This window comes from Haplochromis burtoni, unplaced genomic scaffold, assembly GCF_018398535.1.
Source record: "Haplochromis burtoni strain Fernald_Lab_line unplaced genomic scaffold, NCSU_Asbu1 Contig_413, whole genome shotgun sequence".
NCBI classification, from domain to species: domain Eukaryota; kingdom Metazoa; phylum Chordata; class Actinopteri; order Cichliformes; family Cichlidae; genus Haplochromis; species Haplochromis burtoni.
The window spans coordinates 271,265-294,293 of record NW_024582774.1 but is presented as its reverse complement, the minus strand read 5'-3'; the positions used below and the strand labels follow the sequence as shown (position 1 = coordinate 294,293).

General features: G+C 40.2%; 2 protein-coding genes across 5 annotated transcripts in view; one reads left to right on the top strand and one right to left on the bottom strand.

The window, feature by feature from the left end:
* The window catches only part of csnk1a1 (casein kinase 1, alpha 1), a 28,993-nt gene extending 13,371 nt beyond the window's left edge, over positions 1-15,622 (bottom strand). For 3 of the 4 annotated variants that reach the window (XM_005944923.3, XM_005944925.3, XM_005944924.3), the window contains exons 1-4: positions 14,888-15,622; positions 14,525-14,631; positions 4,910-5,036; positions 4,656-4,754 (exon numbers count right to left, since the gene is read on the bottom strand). In XM_005944923.3, coding sequence (XP_005944985.1) covers positions 4,656-4,754; positions 4,910-5,036; positions 14,525-14,631; positions 14,888-15,010 — 456 coding nt within the window. In that variant the 5' untranslated portion in view covers positions 15,011-15,622. The remainder of the gene's footprint in view (positions 1-4,655; positions 4,755-4,909; positions 5,037-14,524; positions 14,632-14,887) is intronic. The other variant, XM_005944926.3, reaches the window with a different exon arrangement.
* Positions 15,623-21,160: 5,538 nt separating this feature from the next.
* LOC102298184 (serine protease inhibitor Kazal-type 1) overlaps positions 21,161-23,029 on the top strand; it is a 24,278-nt gene continuing 22,409 nt past the window's right edge. Inside the window, exons 1-2 of the mRNA XM_005944927.2 lie at positions 21,161-21,289; positions 21,954-22,054. Coding sequence (XP_005944989.1) covers positions 21,241-21,289; positions 21,954-22,054 — 150 coding nt within the window. The 5' untranslated portion in view covers positions 21,161-21,240. The remainder of the gene's footprint in view (positions 21,290-21,953; positions 22,055-23,029) is intronic.

Genomic DNA, 23,029 nt, shown 5'->3' with positions numbered 1-23,029 from the left:
AGTTTCTCAGTGTTTTTGAAGCGGTGCATGCCAAGGCTTTGTGACCAGGGATCCACCAACCAGATAAGACTTCTTAAAAAAAAGAAAAAAAGAAAAAGAAAAATCAATTTGTCAAAAAACAAAACACCATAGCAGAGTGAGTGAGGGAATTTACAGGCAATCTTACATCCGTCACGGAGGGAGGTATCTGGCTTTTTCATTAGCTGTTGATAAAAGCACAGACAACACTGACACAGTGCAGTTAGCCATTTTTATATGGGGCGTGAAGGCTGACGTCTGTCTGTCCCGAGGAGCTCTTTCATGTAGCTTCAATGCATGGGACGAAGACAGGGAGGGACCGGTGTGGTGGAAAAGGCTGCTTGGTAGGAATAACATAGGACAAAAATGGGGGGGGGGGCACAAACCTCTGATAACATTACTTCATCATCCATCAAGAAGCTTTGTGTGGATTGTGTGTATGGAGACATGCCATACCATCCACAGAAGCTGAGCAGGAACGTAGTTCTCAAACTATTTAAGCTCAGGAGAGAGTTTTTTTCATGAGAAGAAAAAAAGCAACACAAACAGAATTTGTGTTTGCCTGTGGTCAGCATCTCATCTGGATGGAATTATTATCCCCTTTTAACTCAAATCTTCTAATAGTTTTATTTAACTGAAATTTAATGGCGGTGTTTGCATCTTGTGTTCTTTTTAGAACACGACCATGGGTCACACCATCGCTCCAACTTCACCAATCTAGTTGTGAACTGAAACAAATTTGTTCTTTTGAATAAATTCTACACGTTTCTGTATGTGCAGTTATGTATTCAGTGTGCTTGCAGAGCCCCCCTCTTCTTTTGTTTAACTACATCATTAGCTGGGGGTAGCTTATGCTGACAATGTGAAGACTGTTGAGCCATTTGTTTCCCTAAAATACAAATCTGTCCCACATTCTCAGCAGCTGCTCATCACCCACTGTGACAAAGCTCGTCCTGGACAAAGTTCACATGCTAAGTTATGAAGAGGATATTTTTGCTGCTGTAGTGTGGCTTTATTAAACTTATAACTTTAAAAGTTGTTAATTAAAGCAACGTGTCAACCTATGTTGTTGCATTTATGCAAATGTTTGGAGTATTTGTAACCCAATATCAAAAATCAGATACAGAGACAGTTTAACAGTATGGCAAAGTTCAATTACATTTATCCAGTTACAAATGGTCCTTTGAGGGAAACGAGTCCCCGGCTCTACACCACTCATCACCTCACTCAGGCATGGTGACATGCAGACTTGAATTTGGTAACAGAGAGAGATTATGAAAGAAACTAACACTATTAAGTGGCCCAAAATGCATTAGATACTAACACTACCACAAGACAAGGTCACAAATTCGACCAAGTAAATGAAACTTACAACTATACTTCCAAGGCCTGTTATTTTTAAGGGATTTCTGTGAGAAACTGGGGTTTAATAGGAAAGCATTTAAGCAACACTACCACAGTGAAGCATCATTAACTGGTAGATAAGGACATCTGGGAAAACAGACCGGTATGTCCAGTAAACACAATAACTTCAGGAAGTAGACTCAGAATTGATTCCCACCAGTCACAAAGCTCCTTCAGCATGCTGACATTCAGTCCACGTTCATGTTGGACTTTACAGGTGTTCAACATTTTGCGACTGCATCTTGCAGTTGCGATAAGCTCATGTTGACACCACTAAACGGTGTTAGGTCCCTATCTGGACCTACAGTTGGCAACAGTAACCCTGGTTCTGCACTGCAGTTTTGGTGAGTGTGGTCACAAGATTAACCAGATGTCCACCAACTGTACGTTAACGTTAATATGAGTCCTCCCGCTGACAGCAGATCCAGAGCAAAACAACGATTACTACAAAGAAACAAAACTGATGCGAGCAGGGCTGGCTGGTTAGTAGCGATTTTCAAAATAAGAGCTTTATTTACTTATGTTCATGGATGATAATGTTGGGGATCAACGATGGTTCAAGGTTAATGGCAATAGCTTTTATAAAGAGGTGTCAAATTTGTATCCAATTTTTCCCCACAGATGCATTTAGAGATTCAAGCCCATTTCAATCTAGCTTCAACCAATATTCCCAACATGGGGACGGGGACTCATGAACATGTTCACAAATGCAGACTTGCACATGCCAAGTCTAATTTGCGTGTGTTGGGAGAATTTTTCAGCCCTCATAATCCTAATCCATAATCCTCTTAATCCTAATAAGAGAAAACAGGAGGACTGACGTTTAAATGAGAACTTCTTCAAGCTGGAAATGGGAAATAAGGCTTTGTTCCCTCTTGTAAAATACAATTCATACTTGTGCCCAAGGCACCAAACCCTGCCGTTCAATAACACAGATTACCATGTCCCTTTCCATTTCTAGTAGACCAAAAAGAAAAGTTGCTAATATTTATAGTAATAGTCACACCTGATCTGCAGTCTTCCAAAACCAAAACAGAAAATGACGAAGGTTTCTCCATTTTAGAAACTCAAAGTTTAACTGCATTCAGGCAAAAATGCAGATGCAACACTGTTGGAACAGTGTTGCATCTGCTGGATGACAGACTGTGTGTTCAGGTATATGTGGTTGTGTGTGCAGGATAAGCCCTTAAAGATTTCGTGCTCTATAAATAAAACTACAATGAAAAAGAACATGTGATGGCTGCAATGAAGAAAAGTGAGCATATTCTAAAGTTGTCCCTGAGCTTTGCTGCAACACTGTGTGCTGCTGAAAACAGCCTCTCTGCCGGTGTAGATGGTAATAATTCAGTTACCAAACTGCTGCAGGTGACTGGTTCAGACTCATGTACATTTATAACTGGCCTGCAAAAAAACATTTTTATATATTATTACAAATTAATATTTTATATTATTTTACATTTAATTAAAACATTTTTATGAAGGGCTTGAAATCAATATGGTCTTGTGAAAATCCTCACCATTTAAACTGCCCCCTGCTTGGTGCAGGTGTCACTGCAACAGAAAGTGGGTCGGCTCTCTTCAGCTTAAACTCCGTATCTGACCGATATGCACAGTTTAATGTAGCGTCTGTGGCTTTTGGCTGCGGGTGTGAGCAGCTACAAGGTTCAGTCTTGTTTTTGTCTCCCAGCTTATTGAGCAGGTGGCTTAATGAGTGACTTTGAGCTTTTTCCCTGTGTGGGATTTACTGTGATTACAGGAACAAGTGCTGCTGTTTTGGATGCTTTCCTTCACCTACGCTCACCGTCTTCTGCATATAATGTAATAATTTATTAATTTTGACTTCCCTGTGAAATCTACTACTCTACACTGTAAGTAGACAGACTGCGGCTCCACGTTAAAATATGAAACCATCATCTTCACTGCTGCTGGTATCAGAAGTCTGTTCTTTAAAAACTTGGGGCTGCATTGTTTTAACATCATTATGCTTTTTACATTCACAAGCACACTCCTAGACACACCACAGTTCTATTACAGATCTGTTTTAGTGAGGGGTTCATGTTTCCATGGTGCCGACTGGAGTCATTACACAAAGCATCAAAGCAGAAAACCAAAACGTTTGTGTTGATGACGTCACCATCAGGAGATTACTAAAGCTATACATTTACTACCAGAGGTGTCTATTAGGAAGCAGGACTTCAGCTTATCCAGATGACTTCAGGGTTAGTCCTGGTTTTCTGTAGTACAAAAGGTGATTGACTTACAGAGGTGTAACTTGCTATAGCCTCATGCTATAGATGTTCCAGATTAGACATCGACAGGTATGAAATCACTGCCCACTGACTGATTCTGCAGAATACAGCATCACCACTCCTGTAACCTCTGCATGGAGAGTTGGAGGGTGCTTCCCTGATGAGTATCAGTAATAGATCTAATTTTTAGATGCAACTTTAATCCTGTGTTTTTCCCCCGTTGGCAGCAAACACTAACACTTTGGCTGTTCATTTACCTTTAATTCATGATCCTAAAACAGGACACTTCCTGTTTGAATTCTGTTCTTAAACTTTACTCTCAAACCCTTTAAAGACAACGGGGACAGAATAAAAACTACAAGTGTCCAAAGCAGGTTATGTTGGGGGTTTCATTTTAAAATCACCGTTTTCACCGTTTCTTTTATTCACAGCATGTTTTAAGAGCAATGTGGATTCTATGCTGGGGGCATACATATGCTACTTATTGAACTGTACCTAAACCCACTGAGTGAAGCGCACACTGTGTTGCATTGTCACAGAAATGTGCACGTACTAATTTGTTGATTTCGAAAAGGCATAAAATGTTCCTATATTTCTCTTTTTACACTGCTGTAACTGCAGCTAGTAGAACACCTGTTCAAATTCATTTAACTTTGATCTGCCGACAAATTAAAGTCATTTCCCCTTCTTCCACTTTATGTGGAAGAAAAGTCATGTAACCCATGAAAAAGCCCCTTTTAGATGAACTGGATGCTGCCAACACCCCTTTCATGTGAACTGCAGGTGAAACCCTGGATTAACTCAGCAAGTTGATTAACCAACTTCATGTGACCGTATAGTCTAGTCGTCAGTGATTCCATATAACTGAAAGACGTATGTTGAAACTGCTTCATAATATCTGGCCCCTGTCATATCACTATCCTCCAACAGGTCTATACAGTCCTTGAATATGACATACTTATGTACTGGTCCTGCATATCTTACCTTGTTACAGTGACGGCCGATGCCCATGAGAAAGTTATCTGGTTTGATGTCTCTGTGGATGAAGTTCTTTGTGTGTACATACTCGATTCTGCTGATCATCTGAAGATATGAAAATGTGTTTTAAATGTGACCAAATTACTACAATGGACAAAAGTTTCCAGGTTATATATGAAGGCAGGATACAGATAAACCTTTGCTTAGTTCCCTTTTTTTAAAAGCCTGCAGAGAAGTGGGTGTGTGTATGAGCTGGATACCTGGTCTGCCAGCATTAGGACAGTTTTCATGGTGAAGCGGCGAGAACAGAAGTTAAACAGGTCCTCCAGACTGGGTCCAAGCAGGTCCATAACTAGGACGTTGTAGTCCTTCTCTTGGCCATACCACCTGATGACAACAGTAACATAGAAAAGTAGGTTTTCACGGTTGATCTCAGTCACAATGCATTCTCTAAACCAACTTCACAGGCTGAATATACAGCGGTCCCTTGTTTATCCTGGGAGTTACGTTCCAAAAATAACCTGCGATAAGTGAAATCCGCAAAGTAGCCAACTTTATTTTTTACAATTACTATAGATGTTTTAAGGCTGTAAAGCCCTCACTGCACACTTCATACTCGTTTCTCAGACAGGCAGGAACATTTTCACACTTTTCTCTCGTTTAAACTCTCAAGTTCAAACCTTCATAGAAAAACAAGTCCAAAGGAACCCGCAGGTGACGACGTTTCGTCGACAGTGTTGTTTGTTGGGGAGAAAACGTACAAACATACAGTCCAGCACTTCAGAGTAACACTGCTAGCGATCGAAGATTTATGTAAATGTGACAAGCTGAACGCACTCTGTACTGACAGAAGACACAGCACGGGATTGACTGACAATGGTCTACAGCCAATCAGGATGCAGAACACAATACGCTGTTTAAAACAAACAAACAAAAAACAAACAAACAAGAAAACATGCAAAAGTGCACAAAAATAAAATCCGAAGCAGTGAAAGGTGAACCGCGTTGTAGCGAGGGACCACTGTAGACCCAAAGCAGGTTGGCCTCTTATAAAAAGGCTCGTTTTACGTGTCCCTTGTGCATAATAAATGAGTCGTGTATATATAAGAACAAAAGGTTACACGTCACTTTGAAACAATTCTAATGTGTTTCTGAGGTACAAACATGAGACATTAAAATGTCACGCTGTTCCATGGAAGCCCATCACATGAATTCTCTCCACCAATGACATCATTGCTTAGTGGGATTCTGGTTTAATTTAGTTGTTCTGACTGACATCCTGATGTGTCAACAAGGAAACAAGAAAACACAAGTTACTGTGACGCAGCAGAGGTTGAACTTTTTACCTTTTAAAATTGTTTTAAGACAGTCTCATGTTTTCCTCCCCACTCTAAAACACTACTGTGATGTGGAGTCATGTGACTCTGGAAAAAACATTGAACACAATCTGTTCACTAAAGCCAGCTATGTGTCTAGAAACATGGAAAAGAACAAACCAACCACGGTTCTTTGTATATTTATATTTTCAAAACTAATCACTGAAAGTCAGTCTTTTGATTTTGTTTTTTCATAGAATATTTTGTTAGTAAATAAATATCTGTAACAAACACCCCTTTGCTTTGCATTGATGTGCTTTCATACCTCTCTAAAAGCTCAATTTTACTGTTTACAGCTTGAACCGAGATTACTTATACAGGGATTATACTTCCCACGTCCACAGGTGCTCAGGTCCCAGTGACAAGTCGCCTCATCGTTTAGTTAACACTGTAACTGTTAATTTTATTAAAAGGCAAAAGAATGAAATCGCAGCTAGAACTGCTGAAACATAACACCTGTTCTTAAACAGCTCCCATGGCTTCCAGTTCACCTAAGTATCAATTTCAAGATCTTGTTCATCACTTTCAAAGTCCTTTATAACCCTGCTCGCCTGTCTTTATCAAATGTTCTCCATACGTACTCAGAGTACACTCTGCTCATCTTCCCCTGTCTGCTCACCTGACTACCATGGGACTCAGAGCCTTTAGTTGTTCTGGCCCAAGACTTTGGAACGCACTTACACCAGATCTCCAGACCAAACTGCACTTTTAAACCACGTCTTTAAAGGCACCGATAACAACTGTATAAAATGTAATAACAAGAACAACAAGCACTCAAAGTATTATATGACATGCCTTAGTCACCCATTCACACAAGCTTTTCTACACCTAAGTGCTTTCTAACATTCACACCCCAATAGTTGCATCGGAGAGGAACTTAGGGTTACAGTATCTTGCCCAAGAGTACTTTGGCATCCAAACTGGAACAGTCAGGGATCGAAGCACCACCTTTCAATTAGTAAATGACCTGCTCCACCTCCTAAGCTACAGCTACCTTATTGAAGAGGTGAGGCCCAACACGACAAACAAAGAGGGATCAAATGTGTATGCCAACAAGCGTAGAAAGATGAATTGAATGGACGTACAAACTAGTGCTGCCACGATTACGTCGACTATCAAAATCATCGACGACAAATTTAATAGTCGACGCGTCGTTTGAAGCTTTGTAAGATACAAAAGACGCAGGAATAAGTAGCAGTATTTAAGAGTGTAATAACGGACTGAAACAGAAGATGGCAGCACTGCATGTCCAGGGATGCCAGCTGCCGTTAAACCCCGAAGAAGAAGAAGAAGAAGAGAAGCAGCTGTGTCAGGTTTCATAGCTGTGTCCAAATTCAGCGGCTGCATCCTTCGGAGGCCGCATTTGTAGGCCAATTAGGTTACAGCGACGCCGTGACGACTGTCCAAACACTCAGATAATTTAAAAATGTTATTGTTTGGCTTTTTCAGTGTTTTATTGGTTCCTTAGTAAATCTGTTTGGCTGAGATTAAAGTTATAGTTTTCACACAGCTGAATAAACGTCAAACAGACAGCTGATTATCAGAAGCGTGAGATGCTCGACAGTTTACTCCAGTGTCCTGTTTTATTTTACATAAAGAACAGACGGCCGAGTTTATTAAACTCCACCGAAACAATCTGCAAATTTCATTAAAATTTAATAAACTATCATCTTGTCTTTATTTTTAGTTAGCACAGACCTGAAACACTTAAAGCTGTAAGCTAATGAGTTATATAAGAGCAGATGCAGCTGTACGTTTTATGTCCAATGGATGATGATCTGATTAGTCAACTAATCGCAAAAATAATCGGTGCCTAGTCGACTATTAAAATAATCGTTTGTGGCAGCCTTAGTACAGACATATGTGGGTATGTTGATTCTTACTGATGTGCACCTATTCAGTAAAGAAGCTACAGCTAGTAAACCAGTAAATCTGTGGCAAAAATATGGGCAGTAAAATGGTAGATGGCCTGTATTTATATAGCGCGTTACTAGTCCCTAAGGACCCCAAAGCGCGTTACATATCCAGTCATCCACCCATTCACACACACATTCACAAAAATATGGGCAGTATGTAACACCAGGTCCAGCTACACATGGTGGCAACTAGAGCTGCACGATTAATCGTTAGAAAATCACGATCTCAATTCATACTTATGTGCGATCTCATTTCCAAATGACAACGATTTAAAAAAAGCAAGACGACGACGATTGTACCGCATTTTGATCCGGGACGTAATCTGCATGAAGACAAGCGCTCACTCTTCCTACCACGTGATACAGAAGCTGGATGCTAAAATTAGCAGGAAAAAACAACGGAGAGCACGTCAGGGATGACGAGAAAGTGACAGGAGAAAATCCGTCCCGGTCAACCACCCAAACATCAATAACGGGAACCTTATACAGCGCTTCCCTATACACGTCGACCTCCCGCAGGCACAAAGACATTACGGAGGCCATCACTTATCACCTGAGCAAAGATATGGCTCCATCAACACTGTGCAAAACGAGGGATTTAGGAAAATGATCAACACCCAGACAAACGCTACACAGTGCCGTCCCGCAACAATTTTTCTATTGTTGCACTACCTGCTCTGTACACGCAGCGTCGAGCAACGGTGGAGACGGAATCTCAAGCAGTACAACATTTTGCGGCAACAACAAAACGTGAGACATTTGTTGTTTTTATGTCTCAACTGTTGCGAAGTTGATGTGCAGTTAATAAGCGCAATAAATATTTATACTGGAAAAGAAAATCGTGAGAGAATCGTGATCTCAATTCTAAGCAAAAAAAAAATCGTGATTCTCATTTTATGCAAAATCGTGCAGCCCTAGTGGCAACCATGCTGGTGCACATTAAAAAAAACAAACAAACTTGAGTTGTCCATAACATTTCAGAAGGTCTCCGAGGGCGAAAAATGATACCTGTGACATTTTACTTTGTATGCTGTTGGCCTGTAAACGGTGGAGACTGAGGAAGGGCTCAGTTGTCATTAAAGTCTGCCTTCACTGAGGCCCGTGCTATGATGTCCCATGACTTGGCGAATCCAAATAGGTGCTAATGGAAGTAGGGCGTTTATTGACCTTCGATTTGAAATGGAATAATGAAATCTTTGTGTTTGAATAAACTTTTAATTAAAAGTAACATAACTGAGTGATTAATCCACTTTATATTTTTTAAACTATCAAAGATTTGGGGGAAATTTTGAGCCCAGAGGGAAACGGGTGTGATTGTGTGCTGCCACTGAAAAAACTCAAATGATTTAAAACAAAACTGCAGTCTCACTAACGTTAACTTCATAGTTTCATTTATGTCAACAAGGTCTAGAGGCAACATTTCAAAATGAAGAGAACAGTTTGTGGCACTGCATTTGACTGAAGTAATACTGAAGGTGTAACAGGGTCGACTGACAATTTATACTACAGTTACCCACAGTTACCACTCTGTGGGTAACTGACAATTTTATTGCTATGTTTGGTTTTTGCTTTTGTATTATTTTATATTTGTATTGATCAGCACTTTGGTCTACCAGGTGTGTTTATAAAGTGCTATATAAATAAACGATGATGATGATGATACTTTAAATAAACCGGGTGGGGATGAAAGGTGTATGGCAATGAGGGTCAAGCGTCATGATTCCTTGTTAAGGAATGTAATTAACGGTTACAAATGCCTTTTTAACACTGCCCATTAAACAGGGACTTAATTCAATGAATATCAGTCTCTTAGTTTTAGACGAGCTGATGAGTCAGAGAGAGAGACTAAGAAATGAGTTCCCAGGAACAACCCTACCTTATCTTATGGCACGATATATTTTCAATCCATAAGCCTGGTGGGAATCAACTATAGTCACAATATGCACACAACTGACAGCTTTACCATGATTTTGAAGTCTGTAACATTCACAGGCCATAATCATGACCCCAACACAAGGCTTGAGTCACTTCTTTACACAAAAAAAAGCCCGAGCCACAGTGAGGAAGTTGCACAAACTGGTATAGGTGGGGCCTGAATAAAAGTCAAGTCAGACCGTAGCAGGAATGTAGGAGAGGCAGCAAGATCAGCAGGTTGCGCAGGCTGTAGGCAAGACTGTTTCAACATGAAACCAGAACTATGAGCACCAAGACTCACTGAACACAGCTTGTTTGCAATACAGTTAAAGTGGAAACTTACTTTAGACTTAAACTACAAAAAAGCCAAATTGAAACAAGCCTAAACTGGGATTTATGGTTTACAACCATTTTATAACCCATACTAGTGGCTATTTAGGATTTTATAGGATTTTCAGGCTACATAACCCTAGAAAACATTCCACAGCATTACAAAGCAACTGTTGACAGCAAATTCTCACCAGATGTTGGTAACAACCCCTCTAATCCACATATGCAAATTCAAACCATAGATGTCCATAGATGATGTGTAATAATGAGGAACTATGTGGGATCACAGAGTTGGACACAGCTACTGTCAATCCTCAGTAGGTGGCAGCAGATTTTTATCAAGAACGTCTCAGTACATTAATCCTTCCATCAATGAAGCATGACAGTGCCGTATGAAAAATAGCCCCACGCTATTATGTCCCCAGCTGCAGACTTCCCTCTTTTTGGGCTAATATGCAGTGTCTTTTGGCCTCTAAACACTGTGTGTACCGAGGCATCCAAAGAGTTTAATTTCAGTCTCATCTGCCCAGACTATGTTCTCCTTAGACCCCGACGACACGGTATGACATGAATAGATGACTACCAGAATGTAAACACGTCAGAAAAGCTGCCGTTTAGCACACTGTTAAACACCAAAGTCAGTCGTTTCACTGAAAGTCCAGTTTAACTGGGAAAAAACAAATGCAGTACTCCTAAATACCCACTGATTAGTGTGTAATTATGTCTTTCAACAAACAGATGCAGGCTCAATTTAGATGTCGTTTATTAAATGAACACATACATTACTGAGATAGACATGGCCGTTCAGCCTAATCACAGTTCACGTATGTTGCTAGAGACCATTCATCTACGTAGTACTGCCAAAGGCTGAGGAGAGTGCTATAGATACAAATTTTAATTGATGTGAAGGATCATAAAAGTTAATCTCATTTATTTAGCCCTAAATCACAACAGTTGTCTCAAGGCGCTTTACAGACCCTACAATAACACAAAGAAAACAGGTAAATATCACACCTATGAGCAAGCCCTTTGGTGACAGCGGGAAGGAACAACTCCCTTTTAACAGGAAGAAACCTCCAGCAGAACCAGCCTCAGGGAGGGGCGGGGCCATCTGCTGCGACCGGTCGGGGGCGAGCATACTTGGATTCTACGTTTGACAATCTAGTCCAAGTAAGGAAAAGTTGAAAGAAAACCCCCAAAAACAACTCAATTTAATGTGAAAACCACCAACATGTTGAAAGAAAGCTTTTCATTATTTGAAATACAAATATAAGGTGGGCAACAAAGTTCTGTCCAACCATTCATATAAAACTGCAGCAAATTCCTTTTTTGTTCTACTACAGAACAATCGGGGAGACAAGACGCCACTAATTATTCCTGATAGTTCTTGTCCACCACAAGACAGACGGGTGTATTGTTGCTGCCCTAACATTTATGGTTTTATTCCATACACAGTTGGTGCAGAGCACCCACAACTGTGTTCTACATGTACAATGACAGAAGGCTTTGGTGGCTTTTTAGTCGTCTCATTGTTTTAACACACAAAACAAATGGCTACGCTACACACCAGCTACACACTCCAAACACATTCAATGTCAAATCTCTCACATTTCAAACTCGCCATCACTCCCAAAACTCTCCTCTCTTTCTAAGCAACCATATGCCACGTGCTGCCACATCATTTTTGATTGGCTCATGTGGTACATTTTGTAACCAATGAAAGAAAAGTGTCTGTTTTAGTTTGGAGGGATTTTCCCCTCTGGTATGAAACCTGCTTGCGAGCGCTGACCTTAGAAAATCCAGCTACAAGTCTAAGATACAAAAAGAAAAATGAATTTTTATTTTTTAATAGAACACTTAAATGCTAAAACAAGTGCCAGGAGCATTAACAAACGGTACGTGATCAGCAGCTTGTTCTGAAGGTCAAATATGAACATTATCACGTGGCTGCTTTGGATAGTTTGATGCATGAAGTCGAAATGCCAAAGACAGGTTAATCTTTCTTTTTTTAATTAAACTATTGACTATCACGCTTTGTCACAATGAATATCTGAGTGAAGACACAATGTCTAAACGTTACCTAAATATATTTCTTTGAGAAATGGCTGCTGCACCATGGCGTGCTTGAAATCAGTTGGTACAGTTCCCATTAGAAGACAGGTGTTAATAATGGACAACACACTAGGTCCAATGGTTTCAAAGACGTCTTTAAAATAACGAGTGGGGATAATGTCAAGGCGACACAGAGAAACAGGCTCAAAGGGATCCAACAGCTGATAAATTTGGGGGAACAGAAGCTGGAGGAGTGATATGAGGCCTGATAGCAGTGACCTTATTGACAAAAAACAAGAGTTTTCACAGGTGGCTGGAGACCCTGCAAAGTGTTTGGTGGTTGATAGCAGAACTAATGGTGTTAATAAGACACGAGGTCTGTGACAGGAATTACAGATGATGTCTGATAAATACTTCTGTCCTAAAATCCTTCCTCTAACACCATCCTGCTAACCAAACAGGGCTTAACATATCAAAGGAGAGCTGAAGGTTTTCTCTTCTTCGTTTCTAACAGCACGTTGAGTCACGTTGTTTAGCCAGGCACCTTTTTTAGGTTTAACACACTCTGTTTTAAAAGGAGCAACAGTATCAAGAGCAGCTGAACAAAGCAAGCAGGTGATCAGCACTCATCTTCAGGGAGCGACTGTCCAGCTGAGGGACACCAATAATCTGTTCTTCAGCAGGAGTGATGATGCAGACTGTGTGCAGGCATTTTAAAATGCAGTCTGTTTTTGGAATACTTCTTATTGAAATGTGTTCCTGTGTATTCAGTGATCAATTATATCAAACAACATTCAAAGGTACAGTTAGAGTCTGAAGCTCAGCTCAACCGGTCTCTGTGGGTTTACCCAGAGAGTAGTGACTGAACTAGATCTGCACGGCAGGGTGGACTCAAAAGCGATAAGGATGAGGGGCAGGTCCAGGTCAGCGCTGCTCATTTCCCAGCTCATCCTGTCTTGATGCCTTTTGGATCTTCTACTAGAAGTCTTATTCTGTTTATTTCTGTCACCTACATTTTGCCCTGACCAATTACACATGAATATTAAAAAAAATAAAATTAGGATTCCAGCTTTTAAATAAAACTGTAGTTCAATGACTACCACAAACAAAAAACACACGTTATCCAACTTTCACACTGCGTGCCACGATGACAAAGTGACCCAAGCTAATTAAATGGCTCGTCCCTCCTCTATCATGGTCAGTAGTGACCCGTGTTCACACTGCATTATAGTTTGTTTGCTCTGTAGTTACCAATGGCTAAAAATGGTCCTTCAAATATGTTCGTCTGTGGACATGAGTGGACGGGTGTTACACCAGAAACCAAAAAATGAACCAGAAATGAGGAAATCGGCCTCCAGTTTCTGCCTTCCAGCACGCTAAAGAAAAATCCAGTTGACCTTTGACAGCTGCAGCCTGCCCTACATTTAACACGGGTCACATCATTAACAGCAGCTACCCAATTCCTTACTAATGCTGGTAATCAAGGCATGTAAGACCTGTCAGGAATCTAAATTATTGTGGTGTCACATCTGTTCTAAATAAACATAAACTAAAGAAAATGTAATGCTTTCATCAAAACAACCGGTCCAACTCACGACTAATGAAACAAAAACGTCATCATAAGCAGTCTTTCTGGCACAGACGATGTGAACAAAGAGGTGAAATACCGCGACACTGGTGCTCGGACTGAAGTGTACACTGTTCAAATATACAGTGTGGAAGTGGGACGCAGCTAGTGTACTTAAGATTACCGCTCACCCTAAATGGTTATTATTAGCAGTTACAGCAACTAGTATTACGTGTCCCCGCTGACGGGCCCTGTAGAGGCTTCGTTTACGCGCTGCAAGCACACACTGCTGGGCAAGGTCTGCTGTTTTCGCTTCTGTTCGCCGCCGCCATTTTCTGACAAGGGAGCGGAGGACATGTTGGAAGCTAGCACAACAAAAGAGCGGCCATTTCCAATCACACAGTCCCCTTTCCGCTCCGTAACAGCTGTAATTCAGGATACAACTACGCACCTAGGGTCTGTAAACGGCTGTCACCACGCAGCCAAAAGTGTCAAACGGAACCGAGAGGGAAGCGTTAGAAAGCGGTGGCTGGAAATACATAATACACAGTGTGTCCTCGTAGCTGTTGGGCTGATTAGCAGGCCTAATGCCAGCAGGGTTCACAATCACTGTTAGCCGTCTTTTTCCCAGAGCAGACGGGACGACATTTATTGACCGAAATAAATGTTTCCATGTTAGTATCGACACAGACGCCGTGCCGCCCAACCATGTCTCCTTACCTGATGTGTGGAATCCCGACACCGCCTTGTAGGATTTTGTATAGTTTGCTTTCGTATAACAACTGCGGATGTCTGGCCTTTTGTGATTCCAATTTAACAGCTACTTCCTGAAAAATAGAAACACGACAACAAATACACTTCAATATTTACCATTCTTTTTACTACTAACATCCAGAGATTCATAAACTGAATGCAGCTAAAAGTATTGTGTAACCCTAGCAGATAAATAGAAGCTGTGCACTTTCCAACCTATAAAGTTATCGCACACATAGGACAAAGCTACCGTCATATTCGGTAAAATTATTTAGCAACTTCCAGAAGACAGCTAAACAATCCAAGATGTAGAAAGATGCACCATATTACCTCTCCATTTGTGATGTTGATGGCCAGATATATGTCGCCGAAAGATCCTGATCCGATTTTTCTGACGAGTTTGTATTTTCCACCGACTATGAACTCTGCTTTAGAGCCACTGCTGCTCGCCATATCCACCAGATATCAAATTCCACCTGATTTGCTTTAGGAAATTCTGTGGCAATTTAGCCCGATTGTCAGCAGAACATACGGCGTCCCGTATATCCACTTGGTGTTACAGGGGGTAATGTGGGCTAGCTGTTACTACAAAATATTTTCGAAAACCAAAGAACCGGGCTTCGATAGATCTCATATATAGTTTTCTGGCTTTCGTCTGGCTACAATAATCTTAGTTAAAACACAAACTGGTCAGGTAAACGCTCAATGGCGTGTTAGTATCGACGTACAAACATCCAGAACTAAATTAGAACAAGCCTAAGGCCTTTAACACCCAACCAGCTACCTCGAAGTAGCAACTAATGTCCGTCAAATCTAACGTTAGCTAACGTTAGCATCAAGCTAACGTCGTCGTAACGAACGCAACGGAGAAACTGTCCAGGTTTCCTCTGCAGTGAAGGGCGAAAGTTAATCTTTATACTCTCGCGGGTGCCGTTGCTTCTTCGATCTTTTAAAGACGTTTTCAGCAAACTTTAAGGGTCGAAACCGTCTGTACAAAGTACAACCCACTCACTCCGCCATCTTGTCTTCTCTACCCTTTCTCTCAGCTGGTTGCCGTTGGAGGCGATTAGCTAAGGTACCTCATGGCCCCTTCAGTTGCTATCGGAAATAAAAGTAAATATAAAAAATATGCCACAAAACTTAGTGCTAAGAAAGGAAATATGCTTTATGTATGCCCGCAGTATAAATGCTTTATAACGCAACATTCTTAGTTTTAATGGCCTTAAAATTTTGTATATTTTGTTTCTTTTTTAATTTGTTTTTTTGTCCTATCGCGTGTCGACGTATGTTAAAGGCCAATTAATTTTTATTAATCCTTTATTTATCCAGGTAAAAATCTCATTGAGATTAAAAATCTCATTTACAAGAGAGACCTGGCATCATAGCAACAAAAGTCACATACCACATAGGTATATAACATTTAAAACAAATACAATATCCCATACAAACATGTGTAAAATATACAATAACAGATCAAATTAAGAGTACATTAAAAACAATCACACTGAGTAAAAGAGCTGTTCTCTCGTTCCTTTAAGACAGACTTAAACTCTCCCAAGGTAACCAGTTCTGATCATTTCAGTTCCTTCTGCAGATTATTCCAGGAAGCAGGGGCAGCGTATTTAAAAGCCCTTTTCCCCAATTCTGTTCTGATTTTTGGGACAATCAATTGTATGATTTTGTTCGAACGAAGGTTGTATTAGTTGTGGTTTTTACACATATAAACACATAAATAAGATGGAACCAGCCCTGAGATTTATAGATAAAAATCAACCAATGGGAGAGTCTGCGAATATGCAAAGATGGACATTTAGCAGCAGCATACAAAGAACAATGATGTACACGACTTCCATAGCCAGTAATAAAACGTAAAGCACAAAAGGCCAATTAATTAACCGTGAAAAGTTCTTTTTGGGGGGTTAACTTTTGTTTGGTTGATAATTTTGTCAGGTTCCACCACAGAGCACTTGAATGCACCAGCAGGTGATGTTTTCGAACAGACTACGTCATGTGACTGGAAAACATGAAATATTATTCCAAAATATGTTACAAATATTTGCCAGAAATTCTACATGGTATTCAGAGAACGAATATGACAAGGGTAGATTTTTTTAGTGGGCAGTCAGAAGACCAAAAAACAGATCTATGTTCCTCAAGTAGACCATTACGCCCTTTGCTATAATGTCATATTTTATTAGGATTTTTTGATTTTGAGATATTAAAATCACAACAGACAAAACTGGGGGACAGAAAAGCAAAAGAAGAAAGTAAGACAAGTTTGGCAGGGAGAGAAAAAACAAGACAATCTGCTTGAATACCTGCCGGAAAAAAACACACAGCAGGGAAACCATAGCAACAACCAGCATATGTATAACTAAGAGTAACATACATATGATAAGTGTTACTGAGCAGCACACAGTATTAATATTACATGACATGTTTAGAGGCAGCAGCCGACCAAGATGGTGTGTGCGCACCTGTGTGTGTGAGCGTGCTGTGCTCATAAGGTTTCTGTGTTTAAGTATCTAATAGTGTGTGGGGGGAGCCACAGGCCTGCCCCCCAGGACATGAAAGAGCTAGAATGGTCCAAGACACAGTCATGTTGCAGCGCTGGGTGCTGCGGTACAGAATTCACCGGGTATGGATCCTCTCCGCAAAGATCTCCAAAACAGGCCAATAACATTCCAATCTTCCAGGTCCCAGAGGCAAGTGAAAGGAAGGATACAGTCAGAGTTGTGAAAGAGCTGCTCAGCAGACACTGAAACTACCTCCCAAATGCACATCCAGACATCCAAACTAGTCCTAGAGATTCACCAGCACCTCCCAGGTCGATAATAGTGAGATTCCTCAGCACAGCAAAAAATAACAAGCATGGAGCCAGAAAGCCTTTTTTTACATAAATGGACATTCTTTAAAAAAGACAACTGTCCCGATCCACAAATGAAGACAGCAAATGTTCACGATATCAAAAGAAAGGATGTCCAGGCCAAATGTCTGCATCCAGCAAAAGTGAAAATATATCTGCACATCGGAGAGGAGACCTTCACTGCACTAACGGAGGCCACGCTGCTGCTGGAGAGTCGAGATATGCTGTGGAGAAACGGAGCATGTTAAGGACAGCTGAAGGAAGGCTGGACGTTAAGGGTAAAGGGCAGAGGTCTGTTGACTCAACTGTAAGAAAGAAAACAAGAGGAGGGGAGTTGAACCTACACGAGGAACAATGAATGCCATAAATCCATAAACATGAAGATGATGTGGACAGTTACATGTCACAGTAATAGAAGAGATATTTCTTAATGTCCTGGTGGTTCGATATGAGCAGATTACACTCATCTGGGCCTCTTTGACATCGTACTGAGCCTTTTTTCCCACAGAGGGGGAAGGTCTCACCCCTCTGACCAGCACAGAGGCAAACACAGTTAAACGACCGTGGTTGACTGGAGGTCCTGCTCTGTGTTATTAATGCCATTTCTTTGTTTTTCCTGACATATGTCGTGGACATATCTCACACCCATCTACAAGTGAAGCACATTTATGGGAAAGACTTGTTTAAACAAAAAGGGGAACATATCATAACATCATAGTTATAATGTAGCACAATCAATAACCCAATCAAGAGAAATGATTTAGGGTTTCTTGAGTCAGAGAAAGGGTTTGAGTACGCAGTGCATCATGTAGGGAGTTGCTGTCCTGTTTAGCATGTGTACCAATCATGAGGACGTTTTTTCACGATGATGAAACACATTTTGTCATCTTCACTGAAACAATAGGAGTCATGAAAATAACAATTTGAAATGTGCCCAAATGAAGACTGGCTAGACTTCTGTGTGGGATTGTGCATTAAGATGAAGGAGTTATACAATAGAGAAAATGTTACAAAATAAGGACAGTTACATGGGTTACTAACTTATAAGGCAGAAGGACATGTCAGATATATCAATAAAACATATTATGAAATGGGGAATAAAGCTGGCAGGTTAACGGCCTTTCAGCCCAATTCAGCTGAAATCCAGAGACCAACGAGATGGCAAAAGCACAGGCGTTCTGTACTTACGTGTTAGTATAAATACTACTGTTAAAAACTACTCACTGATTCAACTTCTTTACTCAAGTAAAAGTAAAACGTACAGGCTCTGAAACCAGTAAAAAGGAGGTTTCTATATGAGGTTTGTGAACCTTGTGCTATCATACAAATAATATCAGTAGATATTGTACACTGTTAGAAAAAACATCTTAAAAAAACAGTACTAATCCGGCAGCTGGGGCACCAAAATAATACCGTAAAATAACAGAAAATAACTTACTCATAAAAATACGGTTATTTCCAGTAATGAAAATACGGTTTGTTGCCCTAATTTTACATGGGATTTTGCCTTTTCCAAGTGCTTTTAAACATTAAATTAGGAACAATTTAACGTGATTAAACAATGAAATTACCTGTAAACAAGGTCAGTGAATGCGGCAATATGAATCACAATACTTAAATGTACAGAAATATACAGTTAACAGTTGGTTTAAATAATAATGGATTGCAATCATATAGCGCTCTTTGAGACCCTCAATTCCACTTCATAATTCCCCTCTGACCATCACCAGTAGGTGGCAGGTGAAGCGTCTTGCCAAAGGACACAACGACCGAGAGTGTCCGAGCCGGGGCTCGAACCGGCAACCTTCTGATTACAAGGCGAACTCCCAACTCTTGAGCCACGATCACCCAAAGCAACAATAATAATAATTATTATTTGATGTGAAAGAAAGTTTATATGAATCATGTTATATACTTTTCCACAGCATTACATTTGAATTCAACAGTTCAATCTTTCAAATAACGGACAGATATTTGTGAGATCATGATACATTTGTGAATGTATTTCAATCTAAATATGCACATGTACAGACAGATACATTTAAAAAACAAGTAAATTATGTTTTATTACATTAGAGTGATTTTACGTTAATTTACATTTGAAATGTGAAATCAGTCTATTGGTGTAAATTTAATGATATTCTAGAAGAACAGAACTGTAAAATACACAGCAAAATACTTTTATATTATATGTAGTCATAACTACACTCAGCCTGAATCTGAAGAAACAGAAGGGAAATATGTACACACACTGCTGCCTACATTGTAGAGGGTGACTTTGCCTCTTAACAGTAAAATGTGCAGAGTCAGGGGTCAAAGTGGATCCAGCAGGGGGGGATCCTAAGCATGGTTGTAATGGAGCCTCTGAATAGCAGCTAGTCTACTTCAGTTTGATTTGTAGCACATTCCACGATATTAAAAAAACAATGTCTTGTGCACAAACCCTGATTTAAAAACACGAGGATTTACATGTAAGCTTGAAATTTCCAGTTTATAAAATCCCACTGAGCAGACCACACTTTAAATCTAACCTCTCCTCTTCCTCTCCAGTCTTTCTTATCTTTCTCCAACTCTGAGTGAAGCTAGCTCTTTCTTGTTTCTCCCTGTGAAATGCAGCAGCTGGACCTTTAGCCAGCAGGTACACTGTGCAACATACTGCACACAAACAGTGTGTGCGTGCTGATGTTTGTTGAGCTAGTTAGAAGTACTGCAACTGTAACTTATTAAGGACACCCGCAGTTGTTCTGGTGTTGTGGCAAAAACAAAACAAATAACAAACAACAACTCCACCATCTGGGTGGCTGTGGCTCAGGTGGTGGAGCAGATCAGCTACTGATTGGTGGTTCGAGCCTTAGCTTCCCCAGTCTGCATGTCAAATATCCTTGGGCACGATACCAACCCCAAGTTGCCCTCCGATGTGTTTATCGGTGTGTGAATGTAGATTAGTTTGCACTTGTGTGAATGAGGCATGTTGTATACAGCGAGTATTCTGGGAGAGTAGAAAAGTGCTGTTTAAGAACCAGTCCATTTACCACCGTCCCCTTCAACCCCTGACTTTGGCACAGGTCGCCTCTTTTATGCAACATCCTCTGGTGATTAATAAAAGAAAAGGACTGCAGGCCATGTGCTGCTGTTTAGGCTCAAACTGTAAACATGTAGGGAGCAAGTAAAAAGTAGTACAACAGAGTGGGCCATGGATACAGCGTAATAACATGGGAATGGTTGGTGATATTAAAGTCCTGTTTGTGGCACATTAGTATATGTGAGGGGGCAAACTCCTCAAGATGGGCGGTGACCATGGTGGCCGTTTAGAAGTCGGCCATCTTGGATACAACTTTTGTTTTTTCAATAGGAAGAGGACCATGTGACACATCACACTTATTGGTAACGCCACAAGAAAAACAATGGTGTGCTTGGTTTCAACGTAACGTTATTCATTTCCCTGTGTGTGTGTGTGTCCAGGTGTTTGGGCCATTTTAGCAGCTTTATTCTGTTTTTCTGAAATGTTGGGGTTATTTTGCACAAAACCACAAAATCTGAAAGTTTCCCAACCTGGAAGAATACCTCCTTCCAGGAAGCCAAACACAGGGTAACTGTTAGCGTGGACATCCCTGTACTTCTTCATTTTCAACTGGATATTAGTTTTGGATGCTGTTTTCTTTCTATCCAGTGACGTATTCTTGTGGGAGTGTCTCCTTTCCTTTACAACGAAGCCAATCAAAGGACGGCTTCAGTCAGCACCACAGTATGTGTGTATAAGGATAACATGTGAAACACACACCTGCTGCCAGAGAAACACGTCTACAAACTGGAAGCTATGAAGCTGACCGTGCTGTTCTGGGCTGTTCTGCTGTTTTCTGTCTGTGGTGAGTTCATTCACAGCACAAACTGATGATCTTCAGAACATTTTCTGTCTCAGGCTCTTCTTTAAATAACTTTTTCCTCCTTTTAACTGAGGTTTTAGGTGCATGTAAAATATGTTAGCAAGACTAATTTAAAAGAATGTTTACAATTTGTAAAAACAAATAATTATAACAAAGACATTCAGTCCATTTCAGTACATTAATTAATTAATTAAACAATACAAAAATGCCTAAATTATCATTCACTGTGTGCTTTTAGGATTCAAGCATAGTCAGAAGAAATAAACAGATTATTTTTTTAGTTCCAGTTTTCTCTCTTGAAACGACATTAACAAGTGAACTGCAGATTATTATCAAACCTTAGTTTACAAGATAAGACCTGATGTCCTTTATGATCAGGAATATATTTAAACTGGAAGAGTTTCTTTGATGTTGTAAGAGACCAAAACATGTTTTTCATATTCACACATCAAAGACCTGGAGTGGAGCAACGTAACAGGACGTTCAGATGACATCCTCTTATTATGCTTACTGGGATTATAATCTGATGGACAAACTGCTGGTTACGCTCATACTTACCGGATATGAAATTGTGTTGGTTAAAACAGGGTCGATCACAAGGATATATACAAATACACAAATAATATATGTGTGTATGTTTGTGCAGTCCTTTCCCACCAGGATGAGACAGCATCTGTGTTTCCAAACAACCACAAGTTGAGGACATCTGGAGGACCAAGATCAGAAGCTCTTGTTGATCTCACAGAGGTACGAGTTGGTCTTATTCAGTATTTTTATTTCTCCCGTCTTAAATGTCTTCCAGGATCTTCTTAGTGGGCATGGTCACTTCAAATGAATACGACGTTCTTTTAACTAATTACCTTTATTTACGATGCCTTTCTACTTATGGGAGTCGCCCCTTCCAAGATGTTCCCGTTAACAGAGATCAAACCATCAAGTTTAAACATGTATTTGGTTTCTCAGAGCCTCATGGAACTGTTCTTCTTGAGAAACCTTTAACAGCTTAAAGGAAAAACAGTATTGGGGAAAGTTATGGTTCAGTATTATTATTAAAAGTGTTGAGATCATCCTTGTCAAAGTTCAAGGTTTTTATTCACCCCTTTATCAGTTTTGTTAATCATAAAATGCTTAAGAAACACTTTTTCTTCAGCGTGTTGCATTTGGCTGTGGTCAGTGTCGCTGCTGGGAGCTGGACACAGGCAGTCCTGCTCCTCCAGGACGGCACATCAGTATGTGCAGAGGTGCCAAGTAACAAAGTACTAATACTTTGTTTTAGTAACAAAGTATTAGTACTTTGTACTACTTTGTACTAGTAACAAAGTATTAGTACTTTGTACTACTTTGTACTAGTAACAAAGTATTAGTACTTTGTTACTGTACTTAAGTAGAATTTGCAAGTATCTGTCCTTTACGTGAATATTTATTTTTCTTATTTTTACACAAATATCTGTACTTTCTACTCCTTAGACTTTCAAAACAGACTTGTTACTTTTGTTTCAGTGGTCACATTTATAGAGTATATGAATGTAATAGAGTATAGGAGTGCAGGTGCAAGATGATAAGGAAGCACGAAGCACGTTTTTAAGTGGCAGATAAATTAAAAATCCTATCAGCATAACGATGTGGGCTTCACAGATAATTGGCAAACCTTCTGGAGGAAACCTGGTCTTGTTAGGAGAGACGGCATCCATCCCACTTTGGATGGAGCAGCTCTCATTTCTA